Raw genomic sequence first — 17994 nt, 5'->3', positions numbered from 1 at the left:
CATAGTTGAACCAGATGTGTTTGTTGCTTCTTCCACTTTCAACCGCGGTGCAGAGTACACAAAGGGACCGGATTGTAAGCCTGAAGACACTTCTTTGCACTTTATGGAAGCATTCGTGTGTAGATGACCGCCAATATTTTCCTCACAGTTTGATGACTGATTCAGGCTTCATTTCTTGTCATTCTGACTGACAGTCCTGTCCAAATAGACACACTCACAGAGAGACACTTTAGAGCCCTTAGGACCTTATCTCAGCATCTGGACAGCAGAGGAGTTTCTCCGATTATTCCACGGGTCTGAAGAGAGTCGTGCTGTGGATGGCCGGATCACACTTAAAGAACTGGAACAGCCAAATTACAGAAAAAGACTTTTTGCTACCCTTCAGAGGCATCTAGTCTGGTAAATGTTTTTTATGTTGGTTTACTTACCAGATTGTTGTTTCCATACCAACCCAATACCCCGCAAAACCAACAGACAAACAAAACAACAACGTCAGAAAGCAGTCTTTTTAGAGTTGATGTCCTTGTGTCTCCGCTTGTTAAAAGGGAATAATCCTCTTATGGTTCTTATTGGGGCCCAGTGGTGGCCCGTGCATTTTCCACCTTGGCCTTCAACGCCTTCCAACCTCATTCGAAACACCACTTAATGCGATCGTTATGACACCACCGCTATAGAAACCATCAACACCATACGGATACGCAATAAAACAGGACGTTGCATCGTAGACGGGCATCTCATACAGCGAGATGAATGCCATTACTAAAGCAAGAAGCTCACTTAAAGCAATTCAGAAAGTCTCCTCTCACTCAACCACTGCAGCCCCAGCAACATAAACATAACATCTAGCAGAAGCATCAATGCCAACCCAATAAAGTAGCAAAAATATACATAAAAGATGTAAATATAATTCATTTTATTCAGAAGTCAAGAAACTGTTTAGAAATCTCACAGCCCTCATAGTTTCTGACCCTTTCCCCGCCCGGGTCCGGCTGGGGGGGCGCCAGGGTTGGGTGGCCTTTCCTTCAAAGTCTGCCATGAAAATATCTTCCTAAGACAATCTGCAACCAAACAGGTAGGCTCTCCTCCTTCTGCCATCTTGGGTGAAATTATAGCTGTCAAAATGTTAAAGGGGGCAATTTGGCCACAGAGGACGTCTAAGAATACGAACTTGAAATATGATTGGTTTAAGGAACTGCGTCATTACAATGTATTTCAAGCTCCAGCTGCCTGCAGTGTCAATTGTGAAGGCCCAGGCAGATTTCTTTGACTCTGGCAATACAGAGTGGCTGAAATATGATTGGATAAAAGCTCTAGAAAGTTACACTGTCGCAAGTGCCGCAGCTGAGAGACAGACAAGCCATAAAATAAAAAAAATAAATAAAAAACAGGCAGTTGGGAATAATTTAATAACACTCTTTACACCCAAGTGTAGAGAATGCAACATAAATGTAATTATGGTTTAATCGACTTTAAATTTCTGTAATTGACAATTACTGACAAGCAAATCTACTGCCTGAATGAGCAGTGATCTAACTAAATCGGCCGCAGACAAGGGCAGTGAACTAAGTAAATAAGTGATGACTCTTTTAATTAAGACCAGAACTGAGGAGAAGCTCGTGTTAGTGCTTTGTGATTCAGTAACCACAATTTGGAACAACAAGATGCATTTACTGAGGTTGGCAGATGAAACAGATTATCAGGCGGATGAGTAAAATCACACTACTGGTCTGTCAGACCACGCCGACTGGTAATCCTGACTGTTTTCTGTGGATGCAGTGCTAGTTTCAGGACCACGGACAGCGGGAGACTCTTGTCTCACTTCTGAAGCGTTCCAGGGCGTCCTATAACATCTGTAATGTGGCGTGACCTCTACATCCATCCCTGCACTGCTGTGCTTCATTTCAGCCTTAGTTATCTGGGGGCAGCTGGCTGCATTTTTTTTCTTCTCCTTTTCTTTACGTTCACACCTGGAGGTGAGCAGCAAAAACAATGCCAGCCTGCCATATCTGCTTCTTGCCAGATATCAGACGTGGTGTGGTTGTAGCTGTGGGGCACCTAGGATGCGTTTTCCTTGCTCAGCTCAAATAGAAAAATTGAACAGTCAAAACTAATATGGTCATTTACACACCATCTTCACATAGTGTCATGCTTTTTTTGATAATGATTTAGGCATTGTTATATAATATAAATGCCTATATCCCTTATGATCTTTCCCTAATACAATATTTCAAGCCACACAATTTCACTCTTTTTATTTTTTATTTTTTAGCTGCGCAAATGAATTAAAAGTTCTCCTTTGTGTGTCTTCAATTTCTGATTCGGCCGTCTCACCTATCAGTTCTACTCATCTCAGCTCCAAAGGTTATCATGATTTTCTGAGTTAACTTTCTCAAATGGGTGCATACTAAGAAATTGGATCCCAGTCATGGCTGTGACAGTAATATCGCAAAGATTTTATTGTTTATTGCCATAATGTGTGACATTACAATGGGAAGGGAAGAGAATCTGCTTGCTGGAGTGCACGTTGCTGAAATGAATCATTCTATACAACTATAGAAAATGAACCAGTCGTTGAGAAATGAGAGTAAAAAGTTTAACAAAATATTCCTCTGGATCGCTCTGACTGTGCCTGCGTGTAATTATTTTACAATGCATCAGGGCTCAATATTAGTTCCCGCCCAATAACTCTCAATAGGTTTCTTAATGTTTATTTTTATTTAATGCAAAGTAACACCTGGTAAAGTTGTAATCACATCCTGGTAACTGTCCCAATTAACACTGCAGCAGTCGCTTGAATTGGTTTAACTCTCACCTTGTGGTGTATATACAATACACATAATTCTCTGCTTTACCACAGAACAATTACTCTATAAAATGTGTAGATCTGCGTCACGTATGAACGTTACAACTGGATATTTAATCGTGATCAACAGTATGAAAGGTCAAACCGGAGTTTCCATTGAATTGGAGTCGTGTGCAGGAATAGTGTGTTAAAGTGAAAGTAGTGACTCAGTCAGTTGCGGCCCAAGGGAGAACTGACTGGATACAATCGTTTCCTGTAAGTCCCAAGACGACCACTCTGGAAATAGTATTTTTAACATTCTCATTTTTTATCGCACTTCATTCATATGACTTTTTGAGGCACATCTCCAACACCCTAACACAATTTTATATATAATCATGTCACCTATAAATCATATTCATTGGGAAACCTTTTTTTTTTTTTTCATTTTATTTTTCTCTGCCAACTTCTCCACAACTAAATCACAAACTCTGGTAGAGGAAATGAACAATCTTCTTGAACTCATTTCACTATTTGAAGACCAAACTTTTCTGTCTGCCCGCTTGATCTCTGGGGGTTGGAGGTGAACTGAAGGATGGGTGCATGACTGGGCCGCCACTCAGCACTCACACCTACATCTGTCCTGTCCTTGTGCATTAGTGTCACACGTGTGCTCCGGCCCTGACCTGCTCCCATAAATCCACTGGGCCCTCTCCTCGCTTTGCTCTCTCGCCCTGCCCTGCCCTGCCCTCGCTGCCTCCCCTCCCCTTACTTTTTGACTCCCTTTTCCCCTCTCGGCTCTCCTCGTCTCCCCTCTGCCGGCGTGCCTGAGCCTAGTTCTCCATTCTGGCAGTGCCCCACACCTGCACTGCGGCTGTCAATCAGTGGGCAGGAGGGAGGCGTGGAGACCGTGCTCAGTTTAGCATGTTAGATGCCGTGTGGGCATGAAGTGTTACCTAAGGAATCCAGCCAAGTGAATAGTTGTATTCTCGTCACACCCTGTCTCCCCTTCTGTCTTCGGCAAATTGCCTCTGCTATATTTAAGCAGCGAATGGTATGAATTACACCTCTTTGTGAAAGTTCCACCTTTTCAACATGTCAAGGAAGTTTGAGATCTTACTTACTTCGTACTGTTCTTGCCTGCAATTTTTCTCTTTCTCACCATATGTGTGTGTCTTCGTCCTCCCTGTATAAAATGAAAATGAATTTGCAGCGGGCAGTGGCAGGTATGACAGAAGCAGAATTTCCGACTGTGCACTGTTCTCCACTCAATTACCTTTTAATGATATCTGAGTGTGAAATTGCCTTCCTTATATGTACCCGAGACCCCCACCCCCACCACCACCGACACCACCAGCCTCCACACCCTTTCATGCACTCTCTTGCACTTTTCTCTCTTTCACTGCCTCGGAAACCCTGTGGAATAGTTGTAAGGGTGACTGAGGCAGGGCCATTATTTCGGAAAGCTGCTTAGGGCTTTGGAGAGACGTCTCATCCTTGGCCAGACAGCTAGCTTGTAGTTCCAATAAAGCTTGATCAATCCAGACGACACGGGGCCCGTGTCAGTGGTTGAATGGTGGCTGACTCATTGCTAACTCAGGGTGCATGATGCCAGTCTTGCTTCAGAGTACACAGCATTAGGAAGTTAAAGAGAGTCAAATATTTAAATACAGGTGTTGCCGGTTGAAAGCTGACAAAAAAATATGACTAAATGGAAAAGTGTGGATGGACATCTGCTGGTAGAGATAAGTTTTCGTCTTTCTAGCTCCTTGCACCGTCATTAATTGGTCTTAAGCGATTGCTGTCAGTTGAGCCCACAAAGATAAAATCCACTTTAAAACTCTTTGCTCTGGGGGAGACCTTGCATTCAGGACCCGTTGTTATTGACTTTGATATTGACTTTAGGTGAGTTCTTTATTGGCTGGTGAAACTCACTTACTGTAAGTCCTTCACATAAGACATACCCTTGGTTTAATTCCACTTTTGAGTGCTTTAAAGAGTGACCTTGATTTTGGATTGACAAATTGTCGCCCCAGTTGACTTGTCACTGGTAAAGCTTTGCTTTCACTGAGACCTAAGTAGGAATCTTGGACCCGTTTTGAGGTTTCCAGCATAGTCAGCAGGTGACAGATAACAGATAATGCACAGATAATACATTTTGTGTTTACAGACTGATTAGCAACTTGTGGTGAAAGAATAGGGCCATGTTAACCAAATCCTATTTTTGAGTGAAACCGCATAGATCTCAATGTATCTATGCGCATAGATCTCAATCTTCCTGAGACTGGAACTGCACCTTTTGAATCCAGGTCCCATGCTTAGGGTTAGGGTTAGAGTTAGGGTTAGAAAAATACGGACCCTGTGCGGTTCCTTTTTTTCATTCATGTAAACAGCCTGATACGAACACTATGATGTCATCGCCCCACTCTCGCCCCTCGACCCTCAACCCTCTAGCTGCCAGTGTCTCATAACAACAGTATCAATGGTGGACTACAGGCTTGTGACTGTGCTGCATCAGATATTGACCCTTGTTGGATGGTTAGGTCCAATATATACTATTGCTTCACCACTACCAAGAGCTAAAAAGGATTACGGACTGTTATCTGTACTGTATGTTTGTATACGGTGCGCAAGGTTGACACACATGCTCCGCCTCTTCTTCTTTTTTGGTTGAGGTATCTTGCTAAAGAAGATGCGGTTTCGCAGCGGATTGACACATTAACAGAGTGGTACAAAAACAGATTTGTTCTCTGTAGCTAATTTCCCCCATTCATGACAAGCACATGTGAGTGAATTACACAGCTCACCTGTTGTATGTAATTATATCAAGGCGTAAAGTTATGCAGAATTAATGGCGCCACTCATCCTTCACTTCTTCGGCTGTTTTTGAATTAGCCACGAGACGCTGCCAAGAAAGCAACAGCTGGAACCACCACACTGAGCTTAAAAACTGCAAACAGAAACCAGAAAGCCTCTGCTATCAGAATGTTGAATATTTATATGCAGAGAGATTACACTGAAGTCCACCCAGCTGTTTATTTTTTTATATTCCTTTGTATGATTACCCCAACCTTCTTTATACCTGAGCACAACACAGAAAAAAAATCGCTAGCTCCTGCTAGAGATCTTTGCTCACAGCGTTCCAGCACTCTGCCATTTTAAGTTGGGACAGACATCAATGAAGAGACACCTTCAGTGCTAATGATCAGACAGCCATGAAGGATGAGGCTGTAAAACCACTGGTTGACTGACATTTATTTGTTTGCCTCCTATTGTCTTGCTTTGCAGCCCTGGCCTTGTACACTAGGTAGATAGATTTTTTAGCTCTTTCTTTTCATGAAGAGAAATTGACCTGAGGGGATAAGGGGATAAAGAACCCCTTTTGAATTGTGGAAGACATCATAGTCAACTGTTGGCGAATTTAGGGTCTCAAAAATATAAATCTGCAAACAACAACTGAGTTTGAACTGTGTGATTATGATTTGCATATTCTGTTCCTCGCACCTGTAAGGAATTGTAGACACTGACAACATGGCACAACACAGTGTTTTCTTCTATACAAGGGTAAAGGCAGAATGCAAATTTCGTTATAAATATGTGTGATCTTTGTGTGTCAAAAGGCCTTAAGCAAAGCACATTAGTATGACTTAGAAAGGCAAGACAGCATCTTTCAGATCTGTTTATGTTATGTGCTCATAATGGAAACACATGAATAGATTAGCCCGCTTAACGCACGAAGCGCATCATCTGTCTCTTTTGGTAAATGGTTCTGTTTTCATTTATTCAACTTTTGAGCACCTTCATTAATTCACTGACAGTTTCTTTTTTTTGTTGTTGTTGTTTTTCCAGGATATTGTGTATTCGGAGGTTAAAAGAATGTTCCATCAAAAAGTTATAGTCTGAATATCAAACGCTCGCTCCCTGCAGGCTACAGGGAAGGCATCTGCTGAAAAGTTTGTGGCTTGCTCCGTTGCAGAGGATGGCAGGTGCAGCTGGCTTGGATTCATGACTTTCACAATGGATTCCAATGGTGACCCAGTTTTAAGGCATAAAAAAAATATTCATAGAAGCTTCTTACCGCTCTTGCAGCGGAGTACATTTATAATCTTCCACTTATATGATTGACGTTAATGTTTTTTTTCCCTCATTAAACCCGGTAAATTTGAGGTTCGAAATTCCTTTTCAAGAAAAACGGTTATATACTACAAAACTGCACAACAAATATCCAGCTGAAATGGACATAAGGGTTTTTAAGTTTACATAAATATGCTGTAGTATAAAGTATAAACCTAGTTAATTTATTATCCGCCATTGTTCTTTCATTCTTTTTCTTTGTGCTTTCTGGCTTTCACACATGTACATACTGCTCTCCAGAGCTTAATTTGGCTCTTAAAGGATCAAACTGGACTGGTTTCTCAAGAAAAGCCCACACATGAGTTGCATTTTATGTGCCGGAGCCGCCTATAAGCGTCTTACTGTGACAAGGGAGTGTGATTACCACAACCTGTCCTGAATGTTGACATGCAGCCTCAAATCATAAAGCCTCAGCTTACTGGACTGAACTCCTGTAAAGCTACAAGCAACAAAGCAGCTGTTGGGACATGAAAAAAAATCTTGCTGTATTAAACCTAAAGTCCCATGAAATTAAAGATTCTTTTTTTCTCTTGTTGCCGCTGTGTTTCGGTCACTGTTCATTTTTAGTTTCATATAGCACAACTTGGGTGTGTTCCCCAAATGTCCCTTCGCCCTCTCGCCGGCTCCTCTGCGATTTCAAACGCTGAAGTAAACTCAGCGTGATGTTCGGGATAAATTAAAACCTGACGGAAAGGAGACACGATCGTCCAGTTTGTCGGCCCCAATGTCCAAACGCTGATCTCTTTCCTTCAAGTACATTTTGTGCACATGTAGACCAATCCTATGGAAATGTGCTGCCACTTTTTGCCGTCGCTGCTTGTGACGGCACGGGGAGGGAATTGATTCCACATTAGGAGTGAAGTAGCCAGCTCTCAAAGCTTTTTTCTGCTGAATTCTGCTTTTTTCACGCTGAAAGCGTACATGTCTGTACAACCCATTTGCTAAACAGCCGTACATTTATATTTGTCTGCAACACTCACGTTGATGGTGTGATGGTCGGTGAAGGAGGCACTTTGACCACACTACTCAGTTGCGGTTCACCATTTTGGTGGACCTCTGTGCCTTAAAATAAAGTAAATATGAGCCTTGATCAAATAAAAAACACAAAACAATGCATTTATGCATTTGTGCCATGACTCGTTAAGAACTCATTATGTGTGTGCTTGTGTGTCCTCCTCTAGGTCTGGGCGTCCCGTCAGTTTCATGGTGGTCTTCAACACTCCCAACCCCCTCAGTAAGATCTCTTGGGTCAACCGTCTGCACTTGGCAAAGATTGCACAGCGTAAGGGCGCACACTCACACACAAGCATGCACGCACGTCACGCACGCCGGGAGAGGATTACTATGGCGTTTCATTTTAAACGGGATGATGTAATACAATGAAATGCAATAATAATGTATTAAGTCAGAGGCTGAGATATGTCGTTGGTGTTTGCTTCACATCCGGTTGGCTTGATGTACAACCTGTGCCATGACTTATATAACAGCATAAGAATCCAGACTCAACTGGGTCATCTGAAGTTTATACGCTGAGGAAACGGGCAGACTGTTTAAACAGTGTTAAATTAATCAACTCTGCCATCTGTCTATTGTGAAAACAAACATTACTCAACATTCAGGAAGGATTCCAGTCTAGAGGGCATCGTGTGACTGTATAAGGATGAAGGTTACATTATTTTTGAATAACTTCTAATTGAACACCAACCCTCGCTCTGCTACCACACAATACGAACCCTTCCTTTTTTAAAATTCTGGACATCTCATCATGGAAACTTGGCAGTGGTCAGCATGCGGCGAGAGAGAAATGGTCAGACCCTGCCCAGCAGGGAGCAGCACAGTTCTTTTTTTATCTCCCTAACCTCTTTCCTCTAACCCCTGCCTTGCTGTACCCAGACGTCTGCCTATTATCTGGTCTGACCATGCCGTGGGGCAGGAGGTCTTCCTCTCTTTGGTTCATCAACTTGCGCTGTCATCTGCTGGCAAAAACAGAGACGAGACTATTGAGGACATTAATCTGCTTATTTGGCCACATTGGTTACGAATGAACAACCCACTCCACACCTCTGTTTCCTTTTCTCCATCTCCCCATCTCCCCCCACTCCACGTGTCGCCTTGAGCACTTATCCTTGACACACACACACACACTTAACTGTGGGCTTACTCTGGTGCATGCAGTATGTCTCTCAACGTTGCTCTTGTGCAGCTTCAGTTTTATTGTGCATGCAGTTTGCCTCTCAACGGGCCTTTAGTTATGTTGATGTGTCTTCTTTCATCCAAGAGACCATTCCGGTGAGCACTAGCGCAGAAACATTCGAGGAGGAAGTCAGTGGAGCTAGAATAAAAAAAAAAAAAACACGCTATACAATGTTTTGCTTAGATGAGTAACTGCGGACAGAGTTTAATTATATATAATTTAATACCCAAATCGCAAATCTGGAGATGATCAGTAGTTCGGTTTTGGCGAAGGTCAAGAGAAAGCCTGAAATATTTGGAGCTTTACGGATATTGTCCTAAGACTGCTTGTTTTGCATCTGGAGAATTTACATCCTTGCGCACTGCAAAAAAAGAAAAACAATATTATATATACAACACTGGATAGCTCCCCTGTACTGCTGCTCTGCCTCCCACTGTAGGGGTATGGAGGCGCATGAAGCATGCAGTGCATCTGTAGACCCTCCAGTAGAGCTTGCTGTATATGGTTTGTGTCAGAGTGACATCAAAGACATCAGGCAGAGTGCAGAGGATGCTGTGGCTGCAGTGAAGCGCAGCTTCCCCAGCCTTTCCGTGTTGCTCACACCTTTATCAGCAACACAGCAGGCGTACTGATGAGGACAGCAGCACAGTAACATTATGCAGCTCTCCTCCCTTATGTCTGTTGTGTGGACATGGGCGATAGTCAAAGCCAAATCATGCCTACCTGTCATACTTTTCACGGACACCCATGTTGCTCTTTATGTAGACCACCGGTGTCAAGTGCAAATTAAGGTGAATTAAAATTGACAAAAGAGGGCTGCAGGTATATCTTCCTCTCTGTACATTTAATCAATTCAGGAAACAAATGCTATTTGGCATCCACTCGCAGATATAGACAGTTTTCTTTATTTATTGGATTTTACATCTGCAGAAAGCACCTTATGCGCCCCGAAGGCAATGAAGAATATGCTATCCAAATCTAGATGCGGCACATTTCGTTTCACTCTCATTTATTCACTATGATGGCACTGTCAACACCCATCTGCCTGGACTCAAGTGCTTGTCGCTGATATTATATGCAAGGCATTAAAATAAAACTAAAATCGTTGTCTTTGTTAGACTTTTAAATGTTTATTGATACTGTTCAGGCCTTTAGCCAACACTTTTATCTGGGCCAAATTACTGTGTGTACAACAGTCAAATAAGCCGTAATGCTTCATCACGAACTTGACAGGCACTCAGAAGTAAGAAGAACAAGCTCCAAAGTGCAACACAAGGACTAAAGAGATATATAGAAAATAGGTTTTATGACAATTTGAGTCAAAAGAAGGAAAGGATTGAGAACTGTTGAACTGGCCCCTGTTTTTGTACCAATTATAAGACAGATTTTGTCTTGATGTTCAGGACACATCTACCAACTTCCAGATTTTGTCTTAAGGCGTGACGCACCAAGCCAACAGTCCACCATTTGCTGGTAACTATTACAAAAGTGTGTTTAACACTTTGAGCATGAGTTGCAGTGGTGCTTATATAATCTCACCTACATATTCTGCATGTCACGGTAATATTGGCTTCAGCCTAAGTGAAGTATTTCCAAACACTTGATGAGCTGTTCCCAGTTTGCTGCATTGACCCACTGGGCTACTCACCTGTCTTCTCCATGGCGACTAGTCCACTTAACTGCTTAAATCGTCACGGCACAGCAGTAATGTCGACTAGTCGGTTCAGCCCCTACTACAAACCAAATGATCAATCAGATTAATACATTTGTAAGAGGTGCAACTGGAAGCTAATAAATAATTTACGCCGGTCAGAGTTAATTCACTGACACGATTTTGTTCAGTGTTAGACTGATAATGGTCTGTGTCTACAAAATTCGCAACACGTGCACAACCGCGACCCGCTGCTGCAGTTAGCAGCTAACAGCGTTAGTCGATGAAACCTTTATTCCAGTTGTTGAGGACACAGTGGTGTTAACTTTACAGTGAAGATCCAGTAAAGTGAGCAAAAGAAAACGGATGGTCGACCCGATCACCGACAAGTTCACCGGCTCAAACGCCCGGATGTTTGAAGTAACACTGAGTCGTGTTAAATACGGTCAACTCTGAAGTTTTACTCCACCAGCACAGAGCTCATTTTGTTAGTGTCAACTCTTAGAATTTCAACACATCACTCTAGCTGGCCTTACTCTGCAGTTTTAACACTAGTGAATTTATAGAGATAGCACAGGTACTAGAGTAATTCAAACCAGTTGGACAACTTTAATCAGCCATGACTGGGGGGGAAAAACAAAACAAAAACCAAAACATTGGTTTCCTTTTTTTTACTTTAATCAAAGCAATCATTTTAAGTCCTATCACATTTACCTTCCTCTTGAAGAGCTAAGTTATATACTAAGACTTCGATAGACCTCCACAAGGGAAATTGCTTGGTATACATAAAAGAAACACGCTTAAGAACCACAAGTAAAAAGAAAGATAAAATAAGGCTGAAGTACTATATAAGTAATATCTAGTAAAATAAAATAGAAAACAGTGTAAGCAAAAAAAATTTACTGAGTTAGCATATGAACAAATGTGCAAGAAATGGAGACGGAAGAATATACAGTGTATACATTTGCATGATAGTCAGGTGCAACAGTGTCCATTAACATAGATGAAATTACAGGAAGGTGAGCTGTTGTACAGCGGGATAGAGTTGGGTATAAAATAACTTCTGAGCTGAATCAATCTGCTGGAGGATGAGCTCCTCTGTCCCTCCAATGTTGGGTGTAGTGGATGAAACGAATTGTCCATGAGAGAAAGCAGTTTGTCCAGTGTCCTCCTGTCCCTCACTGAGACAAACGTCTGCATTTCCTTACCGATCACATGTCCAGCCTTTCAGATCAATTTGTCGATCCTACCGATGTCTTTTTAGTTGGTACTACTTACCCAGATAACCACAGCGAAGTACAGGGCAGAGTGGTACCTCGCTGCACACATTGAAAGACCTGATCTTCCTCAGAAAGTAGAGATTACTGAGGCCCTTCTTGTACAGCATCGCTGCGTGATCCCCTCTAGTCCAGCCTATTGTTCATGTGGATCCCAGGTACTTGTCGCAATCCACTTCTTCCACCTCCAGGCCCTGGATGGTCACTGTCAGTATTCTATATGAATCCATTTACAGTCTCATCTAGCCTTGCAAACTTATGTTAATGGAACTGTTTACTGTGTTTAGCTAACAAGAGTAGGGAGGTCACAGATACAATAAATAGCAGCTTGTTTTCTTGAACTGAGTTTCTTTCGAAATGCATCTAAATAGTAATCATAAAAGACGCAAGGCAGCGATTATCGCATAAGCTGTTTAATTGACATTTTGTAAACTACTAAACTAAAAATACCTGTGTTATCCACAGTTTGAATCACCTTAGACCTTGAGTAGTCCTACAATGGTTTTAGTATAATGTTATGTGATGAAGAGTTTATAAAGTATATAATATCATGAAGAACAGTAGAAAATATTAAAATCGTTTGTGTGTGTGTCAGGCTGCGTCCTGCTGGGGGTGGCTACTGCCATTAAGAAGTGTCATTACTATCGGGTGGGGGTGTCTGGTCTGGTCTATGTGGGTGGTACATGTCTAAGTAACATCCGCATGAATGAATGCCATGTCCAAAAGTTTCAGCAGAACACTGAATTATTACAAAATGGTCAATGATGTTCACTTTTCCTGTCAGTGGTTTTAATGGTATGACTGATCTGTGCATGTGTTTACAATATGAACAGTCTTGACACATTTTTAAGCTTGGAAAGGGAAACGAAAATAGGCCTAAAACACTGATGGTGCCGTCAAAAAAAGAGACGAGAATGGAGATTCAGTTTTCTCTCAGTGAAGATGTCCACTAAGCATCAACAGAGCTTGAAATTAATAACAAAAGCGGTGTATATGACCAGCTGTATTGCCTTTTAAGGTTAGGTTTAAGGTTAGAGCTGTGTTAGGACACTTTAAGAAAAGGCACTGATCCTTAAAAACAAAGCACCCATATAAAAGCATCTATTACAGGTGCTAGAGTATATGTCACTTCATTAACGAACACACACACACACAGCAGCACTGTGACTAACTGGCACTTACCAGATCACTCATTTAAAAACAAATGGCGGATATGAGGGCCCTGAGATGGATTTCATTGAATCCATTGGGGAAATAGATCAACACCAACCTGGTCAGGATGACAATTACATGTTAATTGTATTACACCCACACTTTGCCTTCCCATTTAGCTGAATGTAATTACAATAAGGGAGTTGTTGATTTAATTTCACGGATGGTGTACTGTCACTGAGGTTTCCTCGTCACTGCAATCATAGGCAGTCCCGGCCTGTGCTCAGGGGAGACCTACAGTTGAATCAGCATTTCAAATGCATTCAACCATGGTCTTGTTTAGTTTGGAATGGGTGCCATGCTCCGAAATGTCCCTGAATGGTGGACAACACGAGTAGCTAATGTTCACATGCATGATTTAGTGAGTGATTAGATATCACAAAACTCATTTTCCCGGGCCCATCTTCACACCATTGTTTATCCTGTTGCATCCATTTAGAGGAAACAAAGCTACACTGCCCTGCTCTGCTCGGTTGGGCTCCCCGTGCCGCGTGTGAACACCGTTGGCTTTTGGCGACATTTCTACATGCTGTATTAAAGTCTCGCTAGTGCATTGCCCATTAACTATGCCTTGTAAAAACCGTGGCGTTTTCAATGGATCCTTTATTAGATCATCATTCCCATAAAATGTTTGCAGTCCGTGTTTGGTGGTGGTTTCCAGAAAATAGCTAGATCTCATTGTGCATTTTTCTCTGGTAGTTAAGCTTTACATGATGGCAGCTGAGTAAAACATGTTTTCAGTAAACAGTTTGTCACTTTGCGGGTGCATGCGGTGTAGATACGAGGTCTTGAAATAGAAAGCAAAAATTACCCTATGGTCGTTCTTCGCCATGAGCTCCGGGCTCCATTAATAACCTGGTGTGCTACTGCATCTTTTATGCCACTCCAAGTGGCCCTGCTGTTTCTGAAGGGTCTTCGTGAAATAGCCAGAAGCATTGCCTAATTAATAGGCTTTCTCGGTGCAGAATTAATTGCTTCCTACCATGCAGTCCCAGCCCTTTCAGACAGGGTTAAGGCGTCAGACTTTGATGGCCCTCACAAGAAGAACAAGAGGCCGTCAAATCATGAGAGATTGTCGGCGAGATGTTGGAGACAGAACCAGGCGAATGAATAAGGGAAAACTGAGGGAGATGTTGACTGAGTGAGTGAGTGTGTGTGTGTGAGTGTGTGTGGGTGAGGAAGGGGTGGTTGGTGGGGGTGAAAGGATGATTGAGACAAGCAATCAGCCCCGCTGCAGGGAACAGAGGGCAGGCAGAGGGCTGTTGCCTGCGGTTGCGCCGCTAAGTGTGCCGATCTCTCGCTTTTTCCCCTCGTACGTGGATCAATAGATGAGTGGAGTGTGGCTTGGAGGTTCTGACACACACTCAGACACGCCTTCTTAATCCACTGCGTGATAACCTACGCATACCGCACAGGAAAGACAGGAGAATATGAAATCCAACCTGCCGCGCGGGAGACTAGTAGACTAGGGGTTTACTTTCATTAGCCCAGGGATTCAAATTGCTGGGTTGCTATGGTGACTGATGCCTTTGCATCTCTTCCGATTACATTAGCTACCCTTTGCAACCAATATATATATTTTTTATGTTTTTTTTTTCTTTCCGTTAAATGCATCTACCCGCTCATAAAGCTGTAACCATTTCCCTTGAAATCTTTTCATGTAAACATCCAAGGAAAACCCTCTACTGAAAAAACAAACCAAAAACAACAACAACAACAACAAAAAAGCTTTTATTAGAAAGAACTCCTGTTAGCCCTTAAATTAATCTGTCAGACAGCACAGTTTATCTCCGTGTCTCGCTGCGTTCAAACATGGGAAATATTTATGTTGAGTAAACATTATCACAGATTTAATTAACAGATCCCACACTCGCATTGATCCATGGGAAATATCTATTGCGCTGGTGTATTTAATTAGTCTATATCTTTGCCCTTAGTGTCACCAGGGTTGATAGAGCGCCATGCTCTGCAAATTAATCTTCATCAGCCAAAGACTTGAAACAAAAGCATGATTGGAATAACGAAACTGGGACATTAAATCTCCCCTCTAAATATTCCAAGCCTGCACCTCTTCAAATGATGTTGTTACACATACTTATTGTACAGTAGCAGCACAAAGTAGATAGAACTGACCTTAACCATGTCATTCATATACATTGTATTTAACGAACTCAATCGTGGAACCTGCAAACTTTGTTGCGCTGTGGATGAAAGTCATGGTCGCTTTTTGTAACTGTTCCATAAGGTAACCGGTAGCAAACGCTTCAGTCTCATGAGGTGCTAGAAAACAAAAAACATCTGGAGGGAGTGTGGTCGGGTCATTGATATCGTGGCTCTGTGTGGCTCCTCTCTCAGTTCGCACCGTGCATCCTCCGGCTCAAAAGTCACAAGATGGCGGCGCCCATATCCCCAGGAAAGTAGTGTCAGTTTGACCAATGCAAGGTAGTGGGGCCACGCGGCCCATATTTATACAGTCTATGGCTGTACACTACCCTGTAGTAGTAATATGAGACATACACGAAAAGACCTGATCTGAATCTTTTTCCCATTCTCATTTACTGTTGATATTTCCAGGTATTTTCCAGGTGTTTTTCCAGGTTGCGCTGCTTTAAGCTTGTCTGCTTATGGGAGAAATTTTATTTCTGGTTTTCAGCGAGCTCAAGTGATGCACTCAAAGCTTTAGTCAGTTCATCAATGCAAATATTAAATATTAAATAAGATGACGCTTTATATAGATTTGTTTATTTTTCTGTTTTAACACGTTTAATGTAGTTTGCCTCTGACACTTGTGCGACAAAAGAAAATACTCCTCAGCTCATTGGAGTTACATGTTGTCCCGCAAGTGTTTTCTTTTCTTTTGCTCGGGACTGAGGCAAGGAGGAAAATATATATTCTGTGTAGTCTGTGTACTTTTCGCAGGAAATCTAATTAACTTTAGCAGCCTTTCTACATCTGTTTTGCCTAAATCACTTCACAGCATTTACTTTTTGTTGTGCTTGTGCACATTTTTACTTTTTACTAAAGGAAACGAATAATTGTAAATTGACGCTGTGTTGAATGTACATATTTTGTGTGCATCATCACTGTTTTAAACACGTTTCTGGCAGAAAACGGCTTCTACATTTAGTCAATTTTATATTTTATAGTATATGTGAAATCTATATTAACTCCATTAATCTAATTGACCACCCTTATGTGAAATAACCATTTCTTCGAATATAAAAGCAACATAACTCTCTCTCTCTCTCATAAGTCTATGGATCTTTATTGTGTATACGCTGTTGTCCATAAATTTGGAATAAACATTTTTTACCTCTTCTCCTGAAATGACTGTGACAGTGTGATTTGTATGAATAGGAATAAAAAGAGGAATGTGCTGCAAAACAAAATTATTCCACTTTTATGGGCACCACCGTATATTATCTGAGACTGTTGGCTTCAGTGGCTTTCGTTATAGTTTGGTGGTTGTGTTGACACATTTCTGCAATTCTGATTCTGCTTGATATGCACCGGAGGAGGCAGTAATTCACATGTTCAAGCCACTGCTTGCGATTACAAATTGAAGCCTTTCATGACTGTTTTTGTTCTAGTTTGTGAGTTCTATTTATGGTAAATTCAGCATGATGTGAATCGAACATGAGGCTCTGTACCAAGGAAAATACGATGAACATATGAGATGCACTTTTCTCACTGACATACTGATTTGCTTCCAGTCCACTATCACAGTCAAAGAATTGTGAATTCATGTAGTATTTATATGGAGTGACCTCTAAGAAAAGATGAGGCTAGCTCAAAGTAATTTGTGATGATCAACTACTTTTAAAAGTCTGGACTGTTTGGTTTGATGGATAACTGTGAAAATGATGTCCCCGCAAATAAAATAACTCCTCTGCCACAGAGGACGGATATGATTGTTATGTTTTCCGATGTTTAAAGGTCCAACTGATGCAAATAAACTCACAAATTAGGAAGTGCTGCCGTGTGTGTGCCTATGTGTCAGTTTGTTAGTGGCCGCCGTTTCCCCATTTGATGCCGTTTTCAATTTGGTTCTGTGCTTATCATTTGTTCACCGTTATTCATCTTCATTACGGCATGGCATAGACTGAAGGTTAAGGCTAATTTGTGTTCTTTCACAACCACTTTTATTCTCTGTCCTTTTGTGTGTTTCCCAGTCTCTTTAAGGCTCCGTGCTTCTTTATTTATGTCTCTGTGTGGCTTTTACAGACTAACAAATTCAGTTAAAGAAGTCAGTATACTGAAATGGAACATTATTTATGCTGATCTAATAATTGGCTAAGGGAAGTTGATAATTACTCTGGGGTACAGGGAACCACTGGACTTGCTGCCCCACCTGCAGCAATTTGCCCTCAATTAAATTCTTTTAATAAGTGACCTGACATGTCCCTGTATCCTGGCAGAAGCTAGCTAAGGGACACTCTGCACACATGCACCATTCATCCCCCACAAATTAATTAGACTCTACAACTAAAGAAGACCACAAATATAGATTACTTTTACTATTCTTCACAGTTACTTTACAATTGTTGCACTCATTACACAGACATGCACATGCACAGACTTGAAGTGGTGAGCATATAGATTCGAACTAAATTGTGTTGGTTGTGTTTCCCATGTCCCCATAAGATAAACAGCTTAGTAAAACTGTATTGGGAAAGCATAATTTAATGTTTTATTACAGCATTAAAAAGATTTAAAGCTTATGATATACACGTGTTGTTGGCTG

The 17994-nt window shown here is 41.7% G+C and overlaps 1 protein-coding gene across 3 annotated transcripts in view; it reads left to right on the top strand.

The window, feature by feature from the left end:
* Positions 1 to 17994, top strand: part of arhgef10la (Rho guanine nucleotide exchange factor (GEF) 10-like a) — a 106127-nt gene that overhangs the window by 43860 nt on the left and 44273 nt on the right. For all 3 annotated transcript variants that reach the window (XM_047582411.1, XM_047582414.1, XM_047582413.1), the window contains one exon: positions 8098 to 8198. In XM_047582411.1, the coding sequence (XP_047438367.1) occupies positions 8098 to 8198 (101 nt within the window). The remainder of the gene's footprint in view (positions 1 to 8097; positions 8199 to 17994) is intronic.

The sequence above is a fragment of the Mugil cephalus genome, chromosome 4, assembly GCF_022458985.1.
Source record: "Mugil cephalus isolate CIBA_MC_2020 chromosome 4, CIBA_Mcephalus_1.1, whole genome shotgun sequence".
NCBI lineage: Eukaryota > Metazoa > Chordata > Actinopteri > Mugiliformes > Mugilidae > Mugil > Mugil cephalus.
The sequence above is the reverse complement of the archived record's forward strand: the minus strand, read 5'-3'. Positions and strand labels throughout refer to the sequence as shown.